The sequence below is a fragment of the Hirundo rustica genome, chromosome 1 (assembly GCF_015227805.2).
Source record: "Hirundo rustica isolate bHirRus1 chromosome 1, bHirRus1.pri.v3, whole genome shotgun sequence".
In the NCBI taxonomy this organism is placed as follows: Eukaryota; Metazoa; Chordata; class Aves; order Passeriformes; family Hirundinidae; genus Hirundo; species Hirundo rustica.
The window spans coordinates 87,243,409-87,267,207 of record NC_053450.1 but is presented as its reverse complement, the minus strand read 5'-3'; the positions used below and the strand labels follow the sequence as shown (position 1 = coordinate 87,267,207).

At 39.3% G+C, this 23,799-nt stretch overlaps 1 protein-coding gene across 8 annotated transcripts in view; it reads right to left on the bottom strand.

Moving 5' to 3' along the window:
* FARS2 (phenylalanyl-tRNA synthetase 2, mitochondrial) overlaps positions 1-23,799 on the bottom strand; it is a 233,197-nt gene that overhangs the window by 82,156 nt on the left and 127,242 nt on the right. For all 8 annotated transcript variants that reach the window (XM_058420306.1, XM_040061857.2, XM_040061876.2 and 5 more), the window contains one exon: positions 14,997-15,157. In XM_058420306.1, coding sequence (XP_058276289.1) covers positions 14,997-15,157 — 161 coding nt within the window. The remainder of the gene's footprint in view (positions 1-14,996; positions 15,158-23,799) is intronic.

The window sequence follows — 23,799 nt, the reverse complement described above, 5'->3', positions numbered from 1 at the left end:
CGAGTCATTGGGGGACAGCTGTCTTAAGCAGCAACAGGATCCACCAGAGCTCACTTGTCAGGATAAAATAACAAATACTTGACTCTGGGTATGTTGCCATATCAGGGCACTATTCTGGATGCTTTGGCAGCAGGAGTCAAGGGGTCACCATAAGAGTGATATCCGTTCATCCACATGTGGCAAAGGATCATCAGCTAGGCTGGATCCAGATACCTCAGAGCTGGAGAGGAACCTACTCTCTGAGGGCAGAACCTCCCAAGCCACAGTAAAAATAGCTGGCAATAATGCACAGCCAGTGCCAGTGAATAACTCACACAAGGCCATGAAGTGTCTTCATCCCAGAGTCCCAAAAACCAGTATGGACACCTGCACATTCCACAAATATTTGTCATTAGGAAAAAAAGCCACTTTTCCCCAGATGCAGTGACCGTGGGTGCAACAAGGGGACAGGAGAAGTTTTGCGCTGTGGTTGCTCACTCCACTCCTTTCCTGCTGGCAAGCTGCAGATGGGACAAAACAAACGAGTGACAAATGCAGCAGAGGAAAAAGCTGTAGTTGTATTTTGACAGTGGCGACACAAATGCAAGGTTAACGACGACACGTACCAGAAACTGGGTTAGCAATTCCATGGCAGCCAGGCTATTAAAAAGTCAGCCATGCTTTACTGCCATCACCAGTCTAAGTCAGAAAAATATGAGACTTGGCAGCATCCTGGCTGCTAAGCTTTAATAGTCCTGCATTGCAAATGTTTTGGAGAAATATCTATAAACTATACAGTTTTAATGCAACATCATATTCTCATCAAAATGAAAACTACAGTCCTGTAATAACTGAACCTTTCTTAATATATTCCATGGTGAAAATACATTAATTCAGTGTTATCATAGGAAATTTAAACACGTAACAGGCATGAAATTCAAATATGCAAATTTACAGCAGTAACTTAACCCCCATGAACATAATGAAGTTTCCTGTATTAGTGTGTATGCTTCTAGGTTTACACTTCCGTATTTATGACCAGTGTACACAAATTACAGTTGCTGCAGGGAACATAACTTTGAATTTCTTGGCTGCCATGGTTTAAAATTCAGTCACAATGTTCCCCATTATTAAAAGTTTTCTACCCTCCTTACCAAACTGATTTTTTCCTTAGTTATATATAGTAAATTATCTATATTCATACATGAATAAAGACACACATACACACATTTTTATGTTTAAACACACACACATCTTCAAGGGAGGAAATGTGAATTTCAACAGACAATTACCATAAAGTCTGATAAGCAGATATAAAATACGTTCTAGGATATGGACTTTAAATATGCTCTTAAAACTAAAGCAAATGGACTAGTCTGGGATCAATGCACTGCTCTGTCCACCTGCAGGGAGTGGCAGAAGCGTGTCAGCCTCCACTGATGCTCTGAGCTTTTTGGTGAATGAACAAAGAAGTATGTTCAGCCCTTTTCAGACACCAATCTGGTCACCCCAACAGAGTTTTTAACTTTGAAAAGCTTACATACAGGTACAGGGAACACCATATGTTCATGGGTGCATCAAATGCTCCATGGATCTCAGGCACTCTGCTTGTACATGGATCATTCTGAGTGGAGGAGGTTTTCTTTGTACATGGGGATATTCAAGGATAATCTGGAAGCAATCCTGTCCCAAGTGCTCTGGGACGACACTGTGTGAGCAGGGAGGTTGGACCAGATGACCTGCTGTGGTGCCTTCCAACTTGACCCATCCTGTGGTTCTGACATTCTGCATCCAGGCTGAACAGGGAGGTGCCCTGGGGCCACAGACCTGTCTTCCTAGCTAAGTCTCAGCCTTCAGTCTGAGATGACACAAACCTGTGGACCAGGTCCCTCTCTGCTGTGCGGTGCTGTCACCACGAGAGCTCTGCCCCTTTCCCACCTAAACTATGCCCTATGGGGTCTTGCTGGTGATAACAATTTCTTTCTTGAGCCCATTCCAGGTTCCCCAAAGGTGCAAAGCGAAAAAAGAGTTTAATTGCTTATATTCTGCTTAAGCAGTCACCAGGTAGCTCTCCATATCATCCCACTTAGTCACCTTCCTCAATGCTCATCAAGCACCTTTGTTCAGGTAAACCCCCCCTTAAGACACAAAATCAATGCACACACATGTGCACATGCACAGGAATAAGTGCAACCTTTCTTGCATGCTAAAAGTTACAGCCCACATGGAGGAACCTGCCTGACAAAGGAAAGTCAATATCTTATATGACACTGAAAAAATTCAGATGTCTAAAAGCCAGTGAAGAGATTAAACTTGGTTGATAAGCTCCCACCTTTTCCAAGCAGCAAGAAGAATACACAAGAGGACTGCTGCTGTGGCAGAATAAGTGAGTAGAATGCTTGCCTTTACACACGTTCACACAAAAGTAATGCTGATTACTAAAACTCTGTGGCCCCACTGGAAAGGGACACTGTGTTCTTACATTTTATTAAAATGTAGTAACTTTATTTTAAAGTCAAGCTTGTTTAAATTTGTAATGAAAAATGCATCAAGTTTAAAGTCACAATATACTTCTCTGAGTGCAAATACGCCTTTTAAACTGGCCTGTGGTCAGAAAGCCGAGAAATAAGGCATGGCTTTTGAGAAGATTTCCAGACACAAAAGAGTACTTGTATTGCCATTGAAAGGGTTATGATTCTAAATGATTAGTAAGGAAAAAAAAAAAAAAAAAAAAAAGTCAGGAAAGGCATAAAGAAGATGAAAGTATTGACCTAATGCTATTAAAAGGAAGGATGTTACAGTGTACAAGCAGAGATATTCCCAGATACCTGTTCCCTTGGGCATTTGGATATGCCTTGCTTCTTGTGACTTGATTATAAAAATCACCAAAGGATGAGTATAAATTATTCCTAAATAATAGTGATGGACTCCATGCTCCGTGTTTTAATGAGGCAAAAATGACTTCTCATTTCCACAGAACAAAGTAGGACTCACAGGGAGAATCATCAAAAGGGATGGCTCTCTACTACTCACCCCCACACCACAGTCCTTACAAACCCCTTCTGAAAGTATCGGGGTGAAGAAGCAATTAGCCTGACATTTTCCTTCAGCAGTTTTTTTGTCCACTGTAGAAAAAAATGCATTTTCCTCATGCTTCTTCCCCAGCCTCCTAGCTGATGGCCTACCTGAGCCAGTTGGTTTCACAGTGCTCATCTTCCCCCATTTCAATCACAGATATATCACTGCAAAACAACTAAAAAAACAAGAAATACTTTTTCTGTTATCGCTTTTCCTTTTGAGTAGTTGCTGCCACAGAACTGATGTGACACCAGGTGGAACTGATGTGATATTTCTTTGATAGAAAAAAAGCAAGGTTCTATCCTGGGAAAGGAATCCAGTGATTTGGAATGACCAAAATGGTAAAGTGGATTCTCACACCAAACCTAGTAATTAACACTTGTGACTGCCTTTTGCACAGACTGTCCATACTCCATCTGTCCTCCCTACCCAAATATCCCACACCACAGGCAACATCACAGACAAAGGTAAAAAGAAGACACAAACCTCAGGAAAAAAAGAATTGTCAATGAATAAAAAAAAGTATGTGTCCTGAACTTCTCTAAAAATACCTGCCATGCCTGCAAGGAACAGGTAATAAGCTGGTATAAATCACCAGAAACCCAACTTCTCAGAAGATACTGAGAATTTTCTCTTCAGCAGTGCTGAGCACCTGCAATTGCTGCAGAATGCTTTGGTTGCTGTAGGCATTTAGTGTTTGCCATACTCAGAAGTCAGGTTTCCTCCTTTCTGATGGTTTGGTTTGTATATTTTTTCTCATTATGCTTAATAATAATGCTGAGATAAATAGCTCAGTGGAGTAAAATACTGTACCCATCAAAATTCATATAAAAGACTTATATCTAAATAAACAATGCAAGTATTTGGAAAGAGTCTGCAGCAATATGAAGATGTATTTCTTCCAAATACATAGCATAATAATGGAAATAAAGTGCACCCAATATTTTATTTTGGCTTAGATGAAAAACCTCATATAAAACACTGTTGATTGTATTTCCTTTTCTGCTCATTAAATGCACCATTCCAGAGAGTTACTGTTCAAATTGCAGAATCTCCAGAACACTTGAATGTGACTTACACCAAAATAAGCTGGCATTATGAATCTTACAGGTACATGCAACACCTGAAAAAGTCCTTCTACCCACCTAATGACCTATACTACTTTTTTCTCTCTCCTTCCTAAATAACATAGAGATTTCCAATGCAACAGTAATGACACCTCATATTTCTTAGCTACAACTTCACATAACACCCGGGACATTACTATGCTACAAAGGAATTATTTTTCTACCCTTCCCAGAGATAATCTGTACCATCTCACCATGTACAGAAATTTAGGCAGACAGGTAACTGGTGGTTTTGAAATATTCCTATGACTTCCAGGACCACTGGTATAACTGGGTTTCCTTCTTGTCTTGGGAAAACAGCCCAAGTGGCAGTGGAAGAGGCTGCCCAGGGAAGTGGTGAAATCACTGTCCCTGGAGGTATTAAAAAGGTGAGTGAATGTGGCACCTGGGGACATGGCTTAGTGGTGAATATGGTGGTGATAGCATGACAGTGGATTTGGTGATCTATGAGGTCTTTTCCAACCCTAAGGATTATATGATTCTATGACTCTTGGCAAAATCCAGTATTTTTAGTTTCCAGAGTAGCCAACTTAATTTCTGCCAACCCTCCCCTCGCCCTCCACACCCGCTTAAGTACTAAATTCATACCAATTACAACCTCTAAAGTTCAAAACTCATAATAAAACACCAAGGTAGTGTAGCAAGCTAAAACTTTAAAGTGCAGTAGGTAAGCTAGAGAGAAACAGAACTAAAAGGCTCTACTTACTCTTCCAACACTAAGAAGACAGACAAAAGCCTTTAATTTTTTTCTGTCAGACAGACCCTGAGCATTCCTAAAGCTGTACTCTTGTTAAAGAGTAACAACACTTAGAAAGAGAAAGCTACAGAGAAGCCGTAAGTTGAGAACAGACCAAGCACAAAAAGGCACAAAAAGTACACTAAGCATTTCAGTATGCAACGACGAAATGTAAAGAACATTTAAATCTGTACAAGCAGAATCTTGGTGCAGAATAGATATTTCTTTAATGTGTTTCCTTATTTTACAAGAATGAGAAAATGGGTTCATTCTTGCTGATTTAGGAGAACAGGTTACATGTGGGAATAATTATGCAAATTGGATTTAAAACTTGTGCACATGCAGGAGGATGTAATTAATCCTCAAAAGAGGGGATTTCTTCCCATTATTAATTTTTCTAAAACTGCAAAGCCAAATCCTCTGCAGCACATGCACCCCAAAGCATTACTTACTTGTCACATTTTGATTTAGGCTGTCACTGCAGTAGTTCATGTGCCTCTCACACTAGCAAGATGAAGGAAATTGACAATTGGTATGGTATGAATAATACACTTCTTCCCAAATGTGCCTTCTGTTGTTTGGCTATTCTCTGTAGCCTAATTCATATTCTGATCAGAGAAGCGGTTGTTGAAAATCAGGGGTTTTTATTAACACTACCTACTTCATAAGGTGCTTCTGTTCATGCATACACACATACAGAGATTGTTCCTCCCAGCCCTCATTTCCTAGGGACACTCCACAGCTCAGCTGCAATGTCTAATCATGCTACAGATGATGGCTGTAGAAGCTTAGGCATGATTTTAAAGATCACTTTACCAAAAGGTCTTTGCGAGGCATATCTTTTACATGTAAAACACTGGCACTAGTGTTAAAAGAACTATCAAATAAACTCATGCATGACAACCCCCATCTTTTTAGCTAACTCTGGAAAAATGAGTAAGAGTTTATTTCCTACTAGTTTTGAGAATATCTTCCCCCCTTTATATTTCTGCGGTTGTGTGTGCACACCAGCACATAACTGTATCTCTGAAGACAAATACTCACGCAGTGTGTGCTTGGACACATTTTAAACGGGAGTTTATTCTTACATCAAATGCATAATGTATACTCACAAAGACATATTTAACCCTGCTATAGGCATGCACATATTCAGATTGCGGTAATTACCTAGGACTGCCTGCCAGAAATCAGGGTCCCATTAGAAGAATTAGAAGCCCTGAAGAACTTTCCACCCTAAGGTAGTTCGGAGAAGAGATGCCGAGGCAGGAGGTACAAGACAACTACAATTGAAAACAGCATGGTAAACAGAATTATTGAGTCACTGCTCAGGTCAGGGCCAAAGACTAAAGCCAAGATATTTCCTGTGCCATCCTCCCTAAGCAGAATTCTATTATTCACAGTGTAATTAAACCAATATTGGAAAACCATTGGAAATGTGTAAGGGCTACCCTCCTTACTATCTACGTACTTTTACAGACAATAAACTGAAAGCTCTGAACATATGTGGGCTTGTTGTAATGCATTAATTGGGTTTATATTGTGTTTCATCGGATTTGTAATGTTCCCCTTTAACTGTATCACGTGGTTTGTCCCTGCTCGGCCGCGCTCATCCCCCACACTGGAATGTAACCCAACTCTGTTCCACTCCCACTTTATCCCCGATTGGGCAGTGGCTTGTCCCTGCCTCTGGGACCTGCCCCCTGGGGAAAAGCCCTGGCACAGGCGGGGCCTCGAGAGATCTCGCTCTGGTGTGGACGGGAAAGGAGCTAAAACTAGCTCCTGGGCAAATAAAGCAGTATTTTCCCTCTCGGACAAAGAGCAGTCTCTTTCCTTTTGCCATCGGCGGTTGTTTGGTCTCATAAAGAAACTCAGCAACTCCTGCCAAAATCACTAGCAGCTGGCTCTCATAGCTTCACACAACCTATGCGAAATCTATTGTTGTTTTAGATTTCCAGGTATACTCCTTCACCTAATATTAATTTAATGTGGGTTTCAGCATATATATCACTGCTGGAAATTGCTCCATGGCTTATTGAAGCACTTTGTATAACCATCATACTTCATAATTTGGGATGCAATAAAGATCGGTTGATACATTCAGCAGTGAAATTACTCATTTGTGAGCTATTTGTTTCAAAGAGCCTCAGCCAGTCAAATTGCAAATATATGAGTTTTAGAGCTCAGAGCAAACCACTGTAACATATGCTTTTTGAAGCTTATTGCAGTTTTTGATAAGTAATAATTTAGATAGTATCAGGTGTACTTTGACTAGGGTCCATTGGCTTCTGCCTAGAGAAAAAAAGACATCAGCAGTAAAATGGTTCTAATGACAGTAACTGTACAGTGCAGCAGCATTCATAACTGCAAAATCATTTGTTATCTACATCACATAGAAGTGATGCAGTCCAAATGCAGTCAAGGCTACAGTAGCTTCTTTTTGTTTAAAAACAAATTGGAAGGAAGTCCCTGGTGGTCTGCTCTCAGTTGCTGGGAATGTCTTTCCCTAGTACTGAGGACACACCTGCCGCGTATATTCCCCCCTCACATTCTATAATGCCTCCAAAAACGAAAGTGCTGTCTCATCAGTTGTGCTGATAGCATGAAGCAACACTCAGAAACGGATCAGGGAACTGATGCAGCTTTAAGGAACCGCAGAGGAAAAAGCTCCCTGATTCATCTCACAGTGTAGCCACAAAAGTAGATTCTGTGGTACATGTGGAACAGCAAAGCAGAACAGCACATGGGAAACATCCCCCCCCGCCTGCTTCTCATCCTAACACTGTGAGAAACAAGGCTCTACTAAAGAGTGGTAACAAACAGCCCAAACCCACCAAAACCCTCCAAAGGAAGGAAAGTCTCTGGACCTGCAGTCAAAGAGAGGACATCTGCCACGTGAATACACTGGTCTCCCACATATCTAGCTTCCAAGATCCCCTGTGGCACTTGCTAGGTTTGTTAGTAAAAACCTAACTATGTTTATGTTTTCAGTTATGTGAAGTCTCACATAACTGAAAATCTATAGGAAACATATAATTACATCCAGATTTTAGAATTGCCATGACAAAAAAAATTTTACTGGTGACTAAAGTCTGTGTTAGCACAGACAACTGAAAATAAGGATGAAATATTTTTTGCTCTCTAAACATATATATACGTACACACACATACTCCACCCACTCTAAACAAATTCCAGCTGCGACAGTTGCGTACAAAGTAGAAAACTCCTTAACATCCAAAAAAGAACAGCTCAAATCAGCTATCTTGCTTCAAGTCACCACCAGCTAAATCTAAACTAAATGTGCTATTGGGATGAGACAAGTTAACAGAGGTGAAGAAGAGAGTTTTCAACTATTCTAAGACTGTGAAAACAACACAGAAATAAAGTATTTTCAAGGAACATAGGTGAAAGAGAGGAAGAAAGTAGCAGTTTTGCTGATGAATGTCATAGGCTTGTCTGTACATCCAACTGTTATCAAGGTAGCTGCTAAACGGATGAAATGGATTTACTTTGCCCTTTGGTACTTCAGCAGACAATATAGTACATAAGATAAATATCACTAACTAATCTAGGCAGAAAGGGCTATTGATATTTTTTATTTATTCATTTTATTTACTTAGAAAAGGACAAGCAGAAAGGAATTAAACCTTGCTCATTTGTTCAGGTTCAATGGGAAGTTATCAGTGAGACTAGGTTGCAGTGAGTGGGTGGAGGGATGGAAACAGGGTATGCAAGAAAATCTGCATCACTGGTATTAACTCAGGGGGCAGCAGCTAGATTGTTGGGAACCAAATCCCTTGTCAGTGCTTATTTTTACCAAGAGTTTTAGTAATACGCTCTCAGGCACATGGTGTAATTCTTGGGTGGCCCCATATAGGGCCAGGAGCTGGACTTTGATGATCCTTATGGGGCTCTCCTGGCTCAGGATGTTCTGTGATTTTGTGAATATCATCTCAGTACAGCCTTTGTCATGACCCTGGGTTCTGACACACTAAGCATTTCACAAAACCAGAAGCAAAATCAGAAGTCTCCACACTCATCTCAAAACTGATGATGGTACTTTAAAGACTTGCTTTGATGGCTAGTGGTCATAATTTTTGTGATCCCTCAAACCTGGTCATCTTTCAAAAGGAGATTAAGAGTAGATGTGTACAGCACAAAACCCAGGAAAACTTTCTGATTATCTAGAAAATGACTTCTGTATCAGTCTCAACAGTTTTTGCCATAAACCTACTCTCCTTTCCTGTAGCTTTCTTCCCTTTTCACCCTATTCCCTCCAATCTGCTTTTTCAGACTTTTTCATATTGTCCCTAATGTTCAAAAGTACAGCACTTCTCTCCTCTATGTCCCTTTATATGAGTATATCAATGCTTTGGGGTTTTGTATTCAGTCCCACGTGACTGGCCATTGCATTTCCTCATTCTGAGCCCCTACTTTTTTATTTCCTTACTGTGTTTTCAGCCAATCTTCTTTAGCTGAGAATGGGAATTCAAGTGCTCTTTACACTCCAGAATTTTACTTGTTGACGTTTTTTACCCAATTGTTGATCAGTAAAACTGACTTAGAACAAAGATTTTGCAAATTGACTTTTTGATTTTTCAGATTAAACTCTTCTTGCTTCTAACAATAATTTTGAAAGTTTCTACTGCTTCAGCCCTGCAAGGTGCTGATCACTCTCAGTTGGATCCCAGGGAATGTGGAGATCTCTGACCTGAAGCTATTTAGGCATTTGGGTTATGTTTGACTGAGCACAGGAACTATCCCCTTTATTTAAACGGGACCGCTTGCAAGTTTAAAGCTCAGCATGTGCTTCAGTACTTTGCCTGGCTGGGGCCAGAGGGCTCAGGTTCCCAGAGCTTCAATACCAGCACTACCTACAAATGATACAAGACAGAACATCCTGATGAGAAGACTTGATGATCAAGTGATTTCTAACCCAATCGTTCAGCTTAGTGCAGCATCTCTGCAATGAAGGAGGTATTTTTGCTCACTTTCCATGCGTATCCAACACTAAAAAAGGAGTTTCACGGTGTTCTGCAGAGCATACGGACAAACCTGAGATGATATACAGCACTGTAACATTTTATTGATGTTCACTTAAGATGATCTATGTAAGTCACTCTTAGATCTTCAACCTTCCCAAAGTCATGCCAGTAAAATGTTTATGCTACAACATCATCAATCTATTCTCTACTGTACCTCCACATGCAGACACACATTATGTATCTTCAATTACATTAAAACTAATTAGACAATAAGTCACAGTTGAAGTTCAAACATCCAAGTTAAATTTACATACTAATGGTTGCATATCTGGCTTTAATAAATGCACTATTAGAAAATAAACATAATAAATGAATAACCATTTCAGCATGGAGTTACCTAATCTCGATGAAAAATATCTGAAAATCCAGCAACCAGGGAATCTATTTAAATTTTATTTGAAAATAATCCTAATCATAGACTAAGGAGATAAATATAAATTATATGGAGTAGCATACTAATGATGGATCAGACAGACCCACCCTGGGCAGTGCATGCAGCAAGATCAAACTGTTTGAAATGGATGGCATATATTCTATATGCTCTTCTCAGGCATGGAACAAAGGATATAGACTAGGATGGTTTAATTTGCTGAAGTTTCCCCTTACACTCAACAGTGCATTTTATTTTCAGCATCTTCTAAAGCTTCAGGACAAGCTCTGTGTCTCCCAGCAACAATCAGGCTTGTGCACAGGAAAGATGCACATGGATGATTACTGTCCCTGAAAACTGAAAAGTGCACAGTAAGGTAGAAAAGTTGGACTGTCTAATGGTGTGAACAAGAGGGCTCACATACACAGCAAACAGTGCAAACTGGGCTACTGTGTAAATCCTTTGTCATTAGAACGGGAGCTTAATTCCTATGGCACACTGAGCAAAGGCAAATGCGAGCAAGCAGGCCCAGCCTTTGCTATCTTGCCCAGGAGGAAGAGCAGCCTGCTTTGATTTCTTTTCCAGTATAATGAATCGCTTTTTTCCACACAACTACATCTTTTTTGCTTGTGTGCTTTTCTTCATCTCTGCTGTCCTTGACTGTTCACTTTTCGAAGCAGTAAGAGTGTCCTGGATTAGGGCCACACACACCATTCTGGCTACAGCTGTGCAGGAGGTGAACAGTGTCAATTCAAGTTGTTTGTCAAGTCTCCTCACCCCATTGCCAAAGGTTACTATCCCCTCAGGTCTTCCAGCACAGCTGCTCCAGGAGCTTTGTCTTTTCTGGAGCCATTAAAATGATCCTGGTGAGAAAGTCTATTATTTTGAGTTTTGAAGCTACCAGGTAATTATGAAGAAATTGAATTTTGAGGGACTGTGTGTGCCAGCAGACACCAGGAAGGAGCAGTCCCTGGAGATGGTGGAAGGGGGTGAAAAAAATTGGCAGTGCTAGGCTCATTGCAGATATTGCAGAATATTACAGATAATGCAGAAATTAGAAAATCAAGAAGACAGCAATACCCATAATCTCATAGGAGTCTGTAGTTTTGCTAGAAATCTGATCCAGATTCCCTCTGTACCGGAGCCAGAACAGTCATAATAATGCCTCTGCTTTGACCTCAGAGCAGGCCACAAGGGTCCTTGGCAATCGAAATAAATAACTATTTAAAACAACAGCAGCCAGAGACACTAGCAGCATCAAATCAAAGTGACTTTGTGAAGTGACTCCTACACATCAGGAGTCACTCGACATGATGTGCCACTTGCTTGCCTTGGCAGCAAAATGACGGAGGCTCTAGGATCCATCCTGCTGCTAGAGTCCTTCCTTTTCAATCCACACCTCTGGGCACACCACACGACATCTGAACTGTGAGTGACTTCCTTCTCTAAATGGCATTTCATTTTGGTACTTTTCCTTGAGAATTGTCAGCCCGTGGACTTTTTTTTTGGTAAGAATGCTGGCTCAGCACAAACCAGAAAGTGATTACATGGAACTGTGCCCAGGGCCCTGGCAAAGAGAGATATAACACAGCGGACTAGATCGGAACCGAGCCATTTGTTTTATTACATTGTGCCTTGAAGGGTCTTGGTCCTTCCTGCCCTGTCCATCCTCAGCCTTTAATTTCACAGCCTGAGCAGAAGTCCTACACAAACAATTGACAGCAAGTTACCAGACCCTGGTCCCCACACTGCTGTGACTTGTGTCAAATTATAGCTGGAGTGATTCGCTAATCCAAATCCAGGCAATAATCTGATCTGTGGGGAGAAGCACTCTAACACTGCTGTGCTGAGTGGCCACAGTGGCACAAGCACTGTCAGCTTTTCCCAGCAGCTTTTTGACCTGCTGAAGCCTGCACACACGTACTGAGCAACTGATGACACAGGGAAAAGTCTGACATATTCAGGCTGTTACAAGGCATAAGACATATACTCTAAGTCCCAAGAAAATGCTCTAACTAAATGCAGTTTTTGAGCAAGAGTATATTTAGCCCAGCTAAAGGTTACTGCTATACAGTGTGGACTTCATGTATTTGAAGAACATTTTAATGAAGAGAAAGAAAAAATATTTATGTTGGTGGACCATATTCAGATTATAAGAAAGGATTTGGGGGAGTACCCAAAGGTTGGGAGGTCTCTCTCAGTTAAGCACATAAAGGATGAACATTTACCTGGACTTTCTGAGCTGCAGGATTCAATTTCTGTCGTAAAAGGCTCTCAAGACACTTGGTCTGCCTTTGTTCAGTTTAGTCAGGCTGAAAAGTACTGCATGGCCTTGCATGCAGAAAATCTGACACTTTTAAAATATCCATTGAGATTTCTTACAACACGAACACCGGAAGACAGGCTAAAAGTTTTCTTTCAAGTGTTATATGAATAAACAATGTGATTCATTAATTATGACTCTTTAGCAAGTAGACAGGAACAGAAGGTCTGCTAACTTGGTTTTAAACCAGCATACCTGAAAAATAACATAGAACAGAAGAAAAAAATGGAGATCTTATGGTAGCACCAAAGAGTAGTTCATAGTATTTTCATTTGAAGTGGTCATTAACCCTTTAAAAAGCAATGCCAGTATGTACTAGAAGTATGTACAGCAGAGAGCTCAAAAAAGCTCAGTGTAAGATACCAGATGAAAGCTGGATATAGACTTGCACAAAAACCTAAGCTTGCCTCTACTCTCTTGTATTCAGATACAGAATTGAAAAATGTAAACTCAGAATTGGGGAGAATTACCAAAACTGTAGATGAAACATCCAAGTCAAGTAGGTGTATGTATGCACTTAAAGGGAAAGGGGGAAATGGAAAAAAAAAAAAGAATAAAAACTAAAATAAAAGAGAAATAATAATTAAAAATTCCCTACGCAGTTCTCGATACCGGAGAAAAAAATCTGTTTCTAAAACATTGGCTATATCCTTTTTTTAAGAAGAGAGAAAGAACCAAAACTAAGGCTACCAAACAGCACCAATTAATAATTTAAAAAAAAAAAAAAAAAAAAAAAAAAAAAAAAAAAAAAAAAAAATCACTTTTACCTTCCTAGAAACCACGTACTTTCCTCTGAGCTTACCCACAGTAAGCTGTGCCTTTAACATCTTCAGATTGCTTCACTACACCTGATTTACCTAAAAATGAAGCTGAAAAGTACATGCAACTTAGAGAAGCCAGATACCCAGCCCTCTCTTTGACTCACCTTCAACATCAGTCCGTAGCATTCCAACAATCTGGGCCTTTCCCCAAAAGCCCAATCTACTGCTAATATCACTTTGAAGTTTGGATTCACAATTTTAAAGCAAGCAAGAAATCTCATCTTAGCTCCATCAGATTGCAATCTATAAACCAAGTCACAAGCAAAGCCAGCCAGAAAGATAAGGGCTGAAAACGAGACTTGAACATTTCTTATTGAAAAGAACAACAAACATTCTGTAGATCAAGCAGACACACCTTCAGGAACAGTGGCAAAACCCCATCTTTCTGTAAGGTAACTAACTACAAGCTGAATTCGCTAATGCCAGTAATCACCAAACAAACAAATAAAAAAAACCAACCAACCAACCAAAAATCCTCAAACCCCTACCCAAACCAAAAAAGCCAAAACTATTCCCCAAACTTATCTCAAACAATATTTTGATGCTACAAACAACATATGTGAGAATTGCCATGAATTGGAAACAAATGGATGGATGCTGCTACTGCTGTTGAGACTACTCAAATTTCACTATCACTCTTGATTTCCCCCTTAATAATTACAAATAATAAAAAAACATAATCAAGCTGTACACAAAGAAACCAAACAAAATGGGAAAAGACAGCTGCAAAAAGTATTTTACTGCTTTAGCGCTTCAGACTTTATCAAGCATCTGTGTCAGCTCAACTCCCCCAAAGACCAGCTGACACCACCTGACTTGAACCTCTCCATGCTCCTGCTGAAGAATATTATGGAAGTAGCATTTCCACCCAATCCAGTCATGCCTGATTGCTTTGTAAGTACAAAAAACAAGAGGAGGTTGCTAACTACAAAAATCACCTCAGCAGAGGAGTTACAAAACAAATGCAGGCTGAGCTTGCACTCTCCCCTGCAATTGCTAGGAGAAAAGAACTGACATTGAAGATGGCAAGGCACATCCACAAAGAATTTGCCAAAGATTACCATTGAAACTCACATTGACATCAATGATTGTAGGGCGAAAACAATGGGAAAAATGGAGAACATGTTATGATCTTTGAATGCTTTGCATCAGCACATATTTACAATGAAACAGAATCACAGACACAACTCAAGGACATAACCAAACCATAACATAACCAAACCATAGGCCTAAATCAAACCCTATTCTGGATATATTTCGAAGTTAAATATGTGCTTAAGCATTACTCAGAACAGGGATGTTGACTGGGTATCAGAAGGATCTTACAACATCATCTGGTTGAAAAAAAATGTTATTATCAAAAGCTGGATTTTACTGCAGAACATCAGAGAATCATGATAGCTGTAAAGCTGTAGCCTTAAAACCCAATCTTTTAATGACATGGAATTTCAATTACGTGATATTCACTAGGAATGTGCATATATCACAGTAAATTATTATCATATATATGTTATTTTACCTGGAACTTTATTTTTTGCCAAATGTGAGGCCCAATAAATTGTTTCAAGAAGCGTTCATCTTCACTCCAGAACAGTCGGATGTCAGGGATATCGTAGAGGATCATGGCCAGCCTCTCCAAACCCAAGCCAAATGCCCAGCCAATTTTATCCTGAGCACCAGCTGCAATACACAAACAAGATAAAAATTCAAGAGCTTAAGTTCACAATGTGCAAAATTACTGAAAACATGTTAACCTATTTATTAAGAGGAAATAAAGAAAAAGGTGAAATGGCAAACCAGAAATATCTTAAAAGTAACTGCCAAATGAATGATTTAAAGGCTACAGGAAAGATCCCACTTAAATCAAAAATAGCAGCAAGACTGAGCACATCACCAAGTCCAGGAACCAAAAATGGCAATAAAAAAAAGCCACAGCCTTGACAATTTGTGTCCAAAGTTTCAGACAGGCTTGAGAAATGTTGCATAATGCTATACATCACTACCCTTTGCTGTGCTTAGAGCTGAGCACTGCCTCACTTGACTCCACTGTGTTTTGTCAGGCACATAAACATTAATCCCCTGTTCAGAGGATTTTCCTTGGCCTGACAGACAAGTCAAGCCTATAGAGCATTAACATAATAATCAACATTTTAAAATACCATAATTGCCTCTTTTGAGGCTTCTGGAAGAAACAGAGCAATGGGATGTGAGGCACTGTTGCAATAGCATCACACCTCCGACCAGGGAAATATTGAGCTGCTGTTCCTGGGAAAAGCCACTGCTCCCACATAAACAAGTCTCTTTTATGCAGCACTAAATATAAAAGGACAATATTTAATAAATAAAAGCTGTACAGATAATGATGCAACATTTCTGTCAGGAAAGTAAATATTCATACTTTCTCACATTTACAGGGCAGTAGCACTGATTCATTCAAATAGGGATATTTTCAACACAAGAAAGTAAGTCTATGTTTAGCCATCATCCTACTGATTTTGAAATAAGCTGAAAGCCCAGAAGCCCTGGCAAAGGCTCAGAGCATTAAAAAACTTAAACAAATGCCTGAACAAACACACATGCTGAAAGGATGCGTGCATGTGTGACAGACTTGACTTCACACCATCAGCACTTGCAGTGTTGTCCTGAGTAATACAACATCACCGCACATCTCACAGGTATGCACCAGGGCCACGGCAGCCCCACCAGTATCAATTTAAACTAATTTTTTGGAAACTTTGAACTCAGCAGCTTCCCCATCTTCATGCAGGAGGCTGGAAGCACAAGTCTTCTTTCTGAGCCTTGTCTCTGCTCTCAGAAAGGAAACAGCTCCTGTTATTTGGACACTGATGACAGACATCCTGAGTTATCCTGTTGTGTTCAATGCTGAGACTAAAAAGGCTTGAGTTTGTTCAAATAGAGGGAGGCATACCAAGCTTGGGAAAACACAATTATGACTTCAATTCCATTAATTCACTTGAACCTGCCTATTTTTCTGGAATAACAGGTCCTCAGCAGAACCCCTCTGTGTCTCATCTGCTGCGTCAGCAGTATTGCACTGCCACAGGAGTTACATCAGCTCATGAGAGTACTTCACAGAGGAGTCAGGATATTCTGCTTGTCCCTTCTCATGTGCTCAAAGGCAAGACTTTGCACTTCCTGACATTTGACAGCAGACAGTTCATCAACTGAACTGTGGAAGTCTTACAAAATAGAGGACTGGGTGTGAACTCAAAAGGTACCTCATGGAAGAGCTGCTCAAAGCAATGCTTAGACCAACCAGCAGACTATGAGCTAACCTGACTCTGGAAACTTACAATCCACGCTACATTATGTGAAGAACTGCACAACTTGCTTCCGTTGATTTTTAGAGAAAGCAGAGTGACTACAAAGAAATTGATCACGAATTGAAATTTGCATTTGGGTGGGATTTTGAGCTTTAAGTGTAAACCATAAACTGTTTCTTTCTCCTCCATGCTGAAAGTACTATTTCTATCCATACACCAGTATATTAATTACATTTGCATGGCTGTGAAGAAGGGAAGATAATTCATTGCAATGGTGTTGCATCTTCAAACTTCCAGCTTGCCTTTACTAGATCAGCAACTCCTGCCTCAGTGACGGAACTCCTATTCATTTCAGAAGCACCGGATTCTCACATATAGATGGGCATTTCTGTAGACCAAGCCCCTCCTCCAGAGGTAAAAGTAAAACACCCGGAGCAGTATCCATGAGGGCTCTGAAATGGTCACTGCTTAACCTCAACAGAGGCATTAAACCTGAAACCTAAAGATACCAGATTAAGCACTAGCATTATTAATTCACAGATGCTTAAAAAAGTATACATGATGGGGGTGATGATCCTCCTTCCCCATATTAGTGATGATTAATGGTAGATCAGACAGGGAAAAAAAAAGATGACAGAAGATAAGAACAGGTGTATATTCTGATTAGCAGAGCTTTGGATTTAAGGCTTAGGCTGTTTTAATATTTTGATATTGGTAATTGCATACTTGGTAACTGTAACACTTCCACTGTAACACATTTTTGCCTTATTGACTTGCTATGAACTTGAACTCTGCAATGCATGTCTTGATTTTATATCAGCAACTTCTTTTCTGTCCTGGTTTTCTTGCTTGATTTGTTGGGTTTTTTTTTTTAGAAAGACTGTGACACATCACAGGTTTTTTCACTTTGTAGCAGACAAAGAATTTCTGCTATCTGCCTAGCAGCTCATAGCAGCATCATCTGAGCTATGATTAAACACCTATTCACCAAACTGAACTTGTCTCTTGAAAGATCCTTGTACAATTATCAGCCTTCAAACCAAAAAATTCTCAAATGTTCCAAGTGAAAGCTGTATCAGTGAAGAATTACCTCTACTCAGAAAAAATAATTGAAAGAAAAAGGAAAATTCGGATTATTAAAATTTGTTCCTCAAATCATCACTAGCAAAGATATACACCCTTAATCTTCAGTTATTTAGTCTCTGACCTCTTCTCCAACTTTCTATTTGTAAAGCTCCGAGTCAATGCAACATTGACTTAAGTCATTTGAACAACTACCTTGGGGGACTCAACAAGATTAATGCATGCTTCTAAACATATTTCTGACTGGAAATGATCAGGTGACTTAGAAATTAAATGAGCCAGTAATCATCCTGTTGAGTGAGGGAGCAACCCATAGCTTTCCCAACATGAATACATGTTTAAATGCACCAAATTTTGGCAAGTATTATGCAAAGAAGTCAAGTGAATGTGAGTCAACAAGACACAAAGAGTGAACACAGCACTGTGTTAAATGTGGCAAAAAGCATTTTGAGGTTCTGATGAGGAGACCTGGCCAAAGCAGCAGATTCCAGCGACCTGGTGGGGCAATCATAGCATCACTGCTTGAAATAACACAGCCCAACAGATAAAGCTTTCCTAACATACGAGCTTTCCCCAACTGGCCATCAAAGGTTTTTACACTGCCAGGCTCCTGCTGCCTCACATGAAAAATTTGACTCCCCACCAGAAGAAAATTGCTGGAAGCTTTGCTTGTCAGGTAGCCAAAGACGGAGGAGCAAAGGATAAAACTATTTGAGTGGCTTCCCACACTGAGGGCTAGGACAGCCCAAATCTGATGTCAGAAGGTTGCATCATTGCAGCTCTGTCTTACAGAAAAGCTCAAGAGTCCTTATCTTCTTTGATAAGTCATCTCTTGGTCCTGGACTTCAGCTCCGAGCCCAAGGTGAACCAGTTTATGTGTACTGTAGACCAAGCAAGTCATTCTCCAAAAAGCAATGTTAAACCAAAGTTAAATTTGCTCAGTCAGAATGGGAATCTTCCCAATTATTCACTAAGGCATAAATAATGACCTGCCAGAATTAATGGATTATATCGCTCTGAATCCTCAGAAAAAAACACAGACAGAAACACTCACCCTCTCAAGGAGTGTGAGGCAAGACATTCTGCTCTGTACAGCAATTTTAAGATATAATTTGGAACATAGAATTAGTAACAGGTTGACAAAGCTTTTTTGGTTTACATTCCAGTCATACTTATTTTTGTATCGATACCAGCTTTTATTTAAGAATTTTTGCTACTTCTGTAAAACTGCCAATAAAGAAATCTTTCTTTTTCAATAGACCCTAAATTGGGTCTTCAAATTGTCATACTCAGCAGTTACTGAGAAGTGAAAGAAATTAAATTTTGATCTTGGATTGAGGCAAAATCATGAATACACAACAACCTGCAGACAAGGTGTTCTTCGCAAAATGCACAAAAATTAATACACCCAAAATATGAGTAGCTGAAATCTGGGATGAGTTCCAGAAGCAAAAACTGAATTTGATCTTCTTTCAGTCCAAGCTATGACTGTTAATGGAGCCAGTTCTAGAACTAAAACAGTGGGAAGAGGGGTGAACAGATTCTCAAGGGCATACGGATTACACATCATGTTTTACAAAACAAATCGGGTTTAAACTGTATAAAAAGTAAATTATAGACATAATGAACATGTCACTTGACACAAAACACCACAAATTCTGGAAATGAATGCTGAGACCCAGATTTGAGTTCTGTGCGATTAATGGACATCTTACAAATCAGGCTTTGATAAACAGTTCTGCAAAAGAAATATATACTTACTTCTAGAGATTAGGAATGCATAGTCTACATAACTGCCACAGCAATGAGGCAAACATGTCTACTTGTGTTAAAAATAAGCCATTTAAAATTATTTCCTTATTATTTCCATAAATTATTTTAGATAAACCTCCCATATATTGGGAGTCAAAAGTTTTGCATGGAATAAAGTAATACTAAGGCATCAGTCTAATAGAGAAGAGCCTCTGAAACTGCAAGGTCATGTGGCTGGGATGTTAAGCAACTGAGGCCAAAAAGCTTACCAAAGTTTTCTCTGAACTCCTCTCCAGTGAAAGCAAAAATCAAAACCATCACAGTGTTCTCTTGTAGCTCAGCTAAATTCATGCATTCAGGCTCCTGTGTGCAACTCAGTTTGAATAACATCCTAAAATGAGGACTTGGCATTCAGACTATGCCTGTTAAGAAAGCCACTCTTCATGAACTCAAGAAAATAAGTAAATATTCAATTACACCCATTCTACAGAAACAGAACTTATCTTTCTAAATCTCCTGTGTGGAATAATTTTCTAACAATAACAGTCACATTGAGACCACATCTGTGTCTCCTGGGTCAGACTGATCTTTTCTGTTCTCTCCATTTGTAAACTAAGCAAAAGAACTTTAAAGGCTTTGAATAAGTGTTTAAAATTATGTTTATTTTTGCTCTATAACCAAAAGAGCTATATATTTACTAAAACAACAGCCTGCTTAAAAAAATCTTCCCAGGGAAGCCATCCACCAGATTCTCTTTTCTTCTAATATGCAACCACATTCATTCTATCATTTTACCAATATTGCAACAGGCCAAGTAACTGGGAAGAAAACGTCTCTGATAGGGAGAAATAGATAACCAGAGCAGAAGAGGACAGGAAAACTAGATTAGCAAGAAGAGGAAAGAATGAACCAAAGCAATAAGGAGGAGCTTTCCCTCCAGTGGATATTTTTAACTTCAAATATTTTATCTTCTGAAGTTATTAATTTCTCAGTCCTCCTTCCTTGCTCCTTTCCATCTTCCTGCTTCTGCCCAAGTCCATATCTCTGATTCCTGCAAGCCCTCCTAAGCATTCCCAATAAAATCAATGACAAATCCACCATTAAAAAGAATCTTACTTAAACTCTTGGCTATTTTTTCAGAGTTCATAACCATACACTGCAATAGCATTCTCCCTTTCAAATCATGTACGATAAAGTATCCACTTAACTCTCAAGAGCAATACAAGACGTTAGTAATTAACTATAAATAGTTTAATGGTATATGATTTTCTTAATGGTCTATGATTTTCTTTTTCTCTGTATTTCAGCCTGCATAGCTAACAAATGGCTTCCTTAGTTTTTGAGGTTTTTCCTTATCCCTGTCTCAAGGCTGAACATTTTCCATGGATGACAGTGCAATTTGCTGTCCTAATTTATGTCACAGAGTAAAAAATTAATTGACTTATTCGGTCTTTTTCCCCTGGCTCTGTCTGCAGGCTACAGAACTGCTCTCTTTGTTCTTTCTATGTAAAAGCAAACTCAAATTTCTTTATGTTTTGTTCATTTAGGAAAAGTTGGATTTTGAGGGTTTGAGCCTTTTAATATCTTCTATTACTGGTAAATCTCCCTAGACACTGGGGCCATGGAGATTTGAAAAAATAAGTGCTATAAAGAAATACATGAGGAGGTCCCACTTGAGAGAGAGACCAAGTCTACAATGTAGTTCAGAAATTCAATTATGAATCTCATTTGTTCAGGGTGTAAGTACAGCTGGACAATATTCCCCTCACATATATTCACTGCCCCCAGATGGAACTTTCTTGGTAAAATTTCACCAAAGTTGACTGCTTAGTGTCTTACAAAACGGCCTTTTCTTACAGAACAACAGACAGAGCAAAGAACAAAAACACAAAGATCATCACAATGTGGGACAATCTTCACGAGATTAAGACATCCTCAAAAGATACAGAGGTAGCAATTGATCTGTCATAGCACAGGATGCTGTTCAGCATGTTTGATATTCCTGTTCAAGAATCAGAACAGCCAGAACACCTGTATGTATATAAAAAGGTTAAAAAATATGTTCAGCTGACAGCAGCACACTCTCATGATTACTCCGAAAGCTTGACACTGCACAATAAATTCAACTTCCACAGGCAGGGACTGATACCACGTTTTGTTTTTTCTACAGCTTGTACCATATAAAGAAGTCTTGAGCTTATGACTGGAGTTCCTTGGCTTTACAATATATAAAAATAATAGACAGATAAGGTTTACAATTTAGCTCCTCTGCCAGAAACTCATTCTTGGGAAGAAAGTCATGAAAAGCCTTATGATCACTTAGGCATCACTTGCCTTATAACTGGAGTCGGGGTAATAGTCCTTCATTTCTAGAATGATTTAGGTAAGCCACAATAAATGTAAAACATTGAAGTTCAAAATCTTTCTGTCAATAGTTCTTCAGTATTCTGATGGTAAAGCTGAAAGATTTCATACTGAAGTACAGCATTTTTAGTCCAACTCCAATGAATTCTACTACATGTGTTTTGTATCAGCTCTGACAAGGTTCTGGGTACACACAATTTATATATTTTTAAGAAAGCACAATATAAAAGGTCTGGGTGTATTTAAATGTATTGTCACATAGCACAGGATCAAAAAGATTTGTTCAGAAGCACTGCTCCCAGGTTTCCTTTCTTCTTACTAGAGAACTACTCCATCAGCTCTATGTGCTATACAGCTTGAAGGACATTTCTTACTTTTGCTCACAAAGGGCTCTTCAAAGAGTGGCTTCTCAACCCATGCCTACTCACTGATCCCCCATCTTAGAAAATTTGGCCATTGAGTGTTCTTGGACAAAATATTTTCTGTCAATAGGTCTCATGCTATTAAAGACATAGATGTGATTTAAACATGTAATTACAGACATTAGCAAACGGGATTCGAAGACAATGTCACAAAAGACCCTCTTACATTTCTCTCTATATTGCTGCTGAGTCCAGTGTTTCCAGCTGGCATTTGTCAAACCTGAATACATGCAAATACTTTATCTGCACCTGTAACAACTACAGATGTTTAACTAGTCTTTAGTACATTTGGTACACAGACATGCATAAAAGGGAAAGTATATAGCTGTAGCAGAGACAGACACCTCAGAAGACTCAATTCTGTGCCCCAGGAAAAGACATAGTGAGCCATGACCTGCTCTTCCTCCTGGGCCTAAAATCTCCTGTTTCCTCTCCCATATTCATGTTCCCAGGAACATTCAGATGGAGCAAAACCTGAACTTGGAAATTAGTGTCTTTAGCTTGTAGTGCACTGCTTGACTTCTGCAAAGCAACAACCTTTTGAAATGCACGACCAGATAAAGGACTTGACCTGTGCCTAATCCTACACCTGCTCAGTGGCACTGTGGAATGGCACTGCTACGTCCTGAGCTATTCTGAGGCAGAAACTGAAGGGTTTCACTCAAGCCAAAAGAGTTACAATTTGATGGCTATTAATATATTCTCTTGGGATCTGGGGAGGCTTCCAAGTAGATGCAGAGGTATTTCAAGAATATGCTGAGAAGCAGCATAATTCTGGGCAACACCGGTGGCTACTTAACCATTACACATTACAAAGTATCTGATGTAAACCAGATCCTTCAGTTCTACTGTAAATAGGAAGAGAATAGCACAAATAATTACTCACTCTATCATAAGAAATGTAGATAAACACTTAACTTTTAGACATGTAAATCAGATTAGATGAATTTGACCCTATGTATCCATTTCAGCTTCCAGTTTTACTATGAAACAAGCATCGCTATATATTTACAAGGAAAAGAACAAAAATCTTTAATCTCAGAGCAATCACCTTGTGTTAATATCCCTTTTAGATTTCTCTCTCAGAGTTATTTTAATTAGTTTCCTCATTTCTAGAAACTTCTTTCATTATTTCAGTACTCATATGACACAAATGCAATGGAAATTATGTTTCAAGTACTCCCCCAGTCCTTATTTCCCTCTTCCTGCACTGCACGAAGTGTCTATAGCCACTTCTTAAAAAAAAAAAAAAAAATAAAATTATAACATATGTAATTTATTTCAAGTCATCAGTATTCATCAGTAATACTACAGGACCATGGCCAGATTGCCATGCTTTTCTTGCTTATGAGTAGAACATTTAAGTTAGTGATGATCTCTAAAACTGGGCAACCATCTCCATATGAAGTAGGTAACA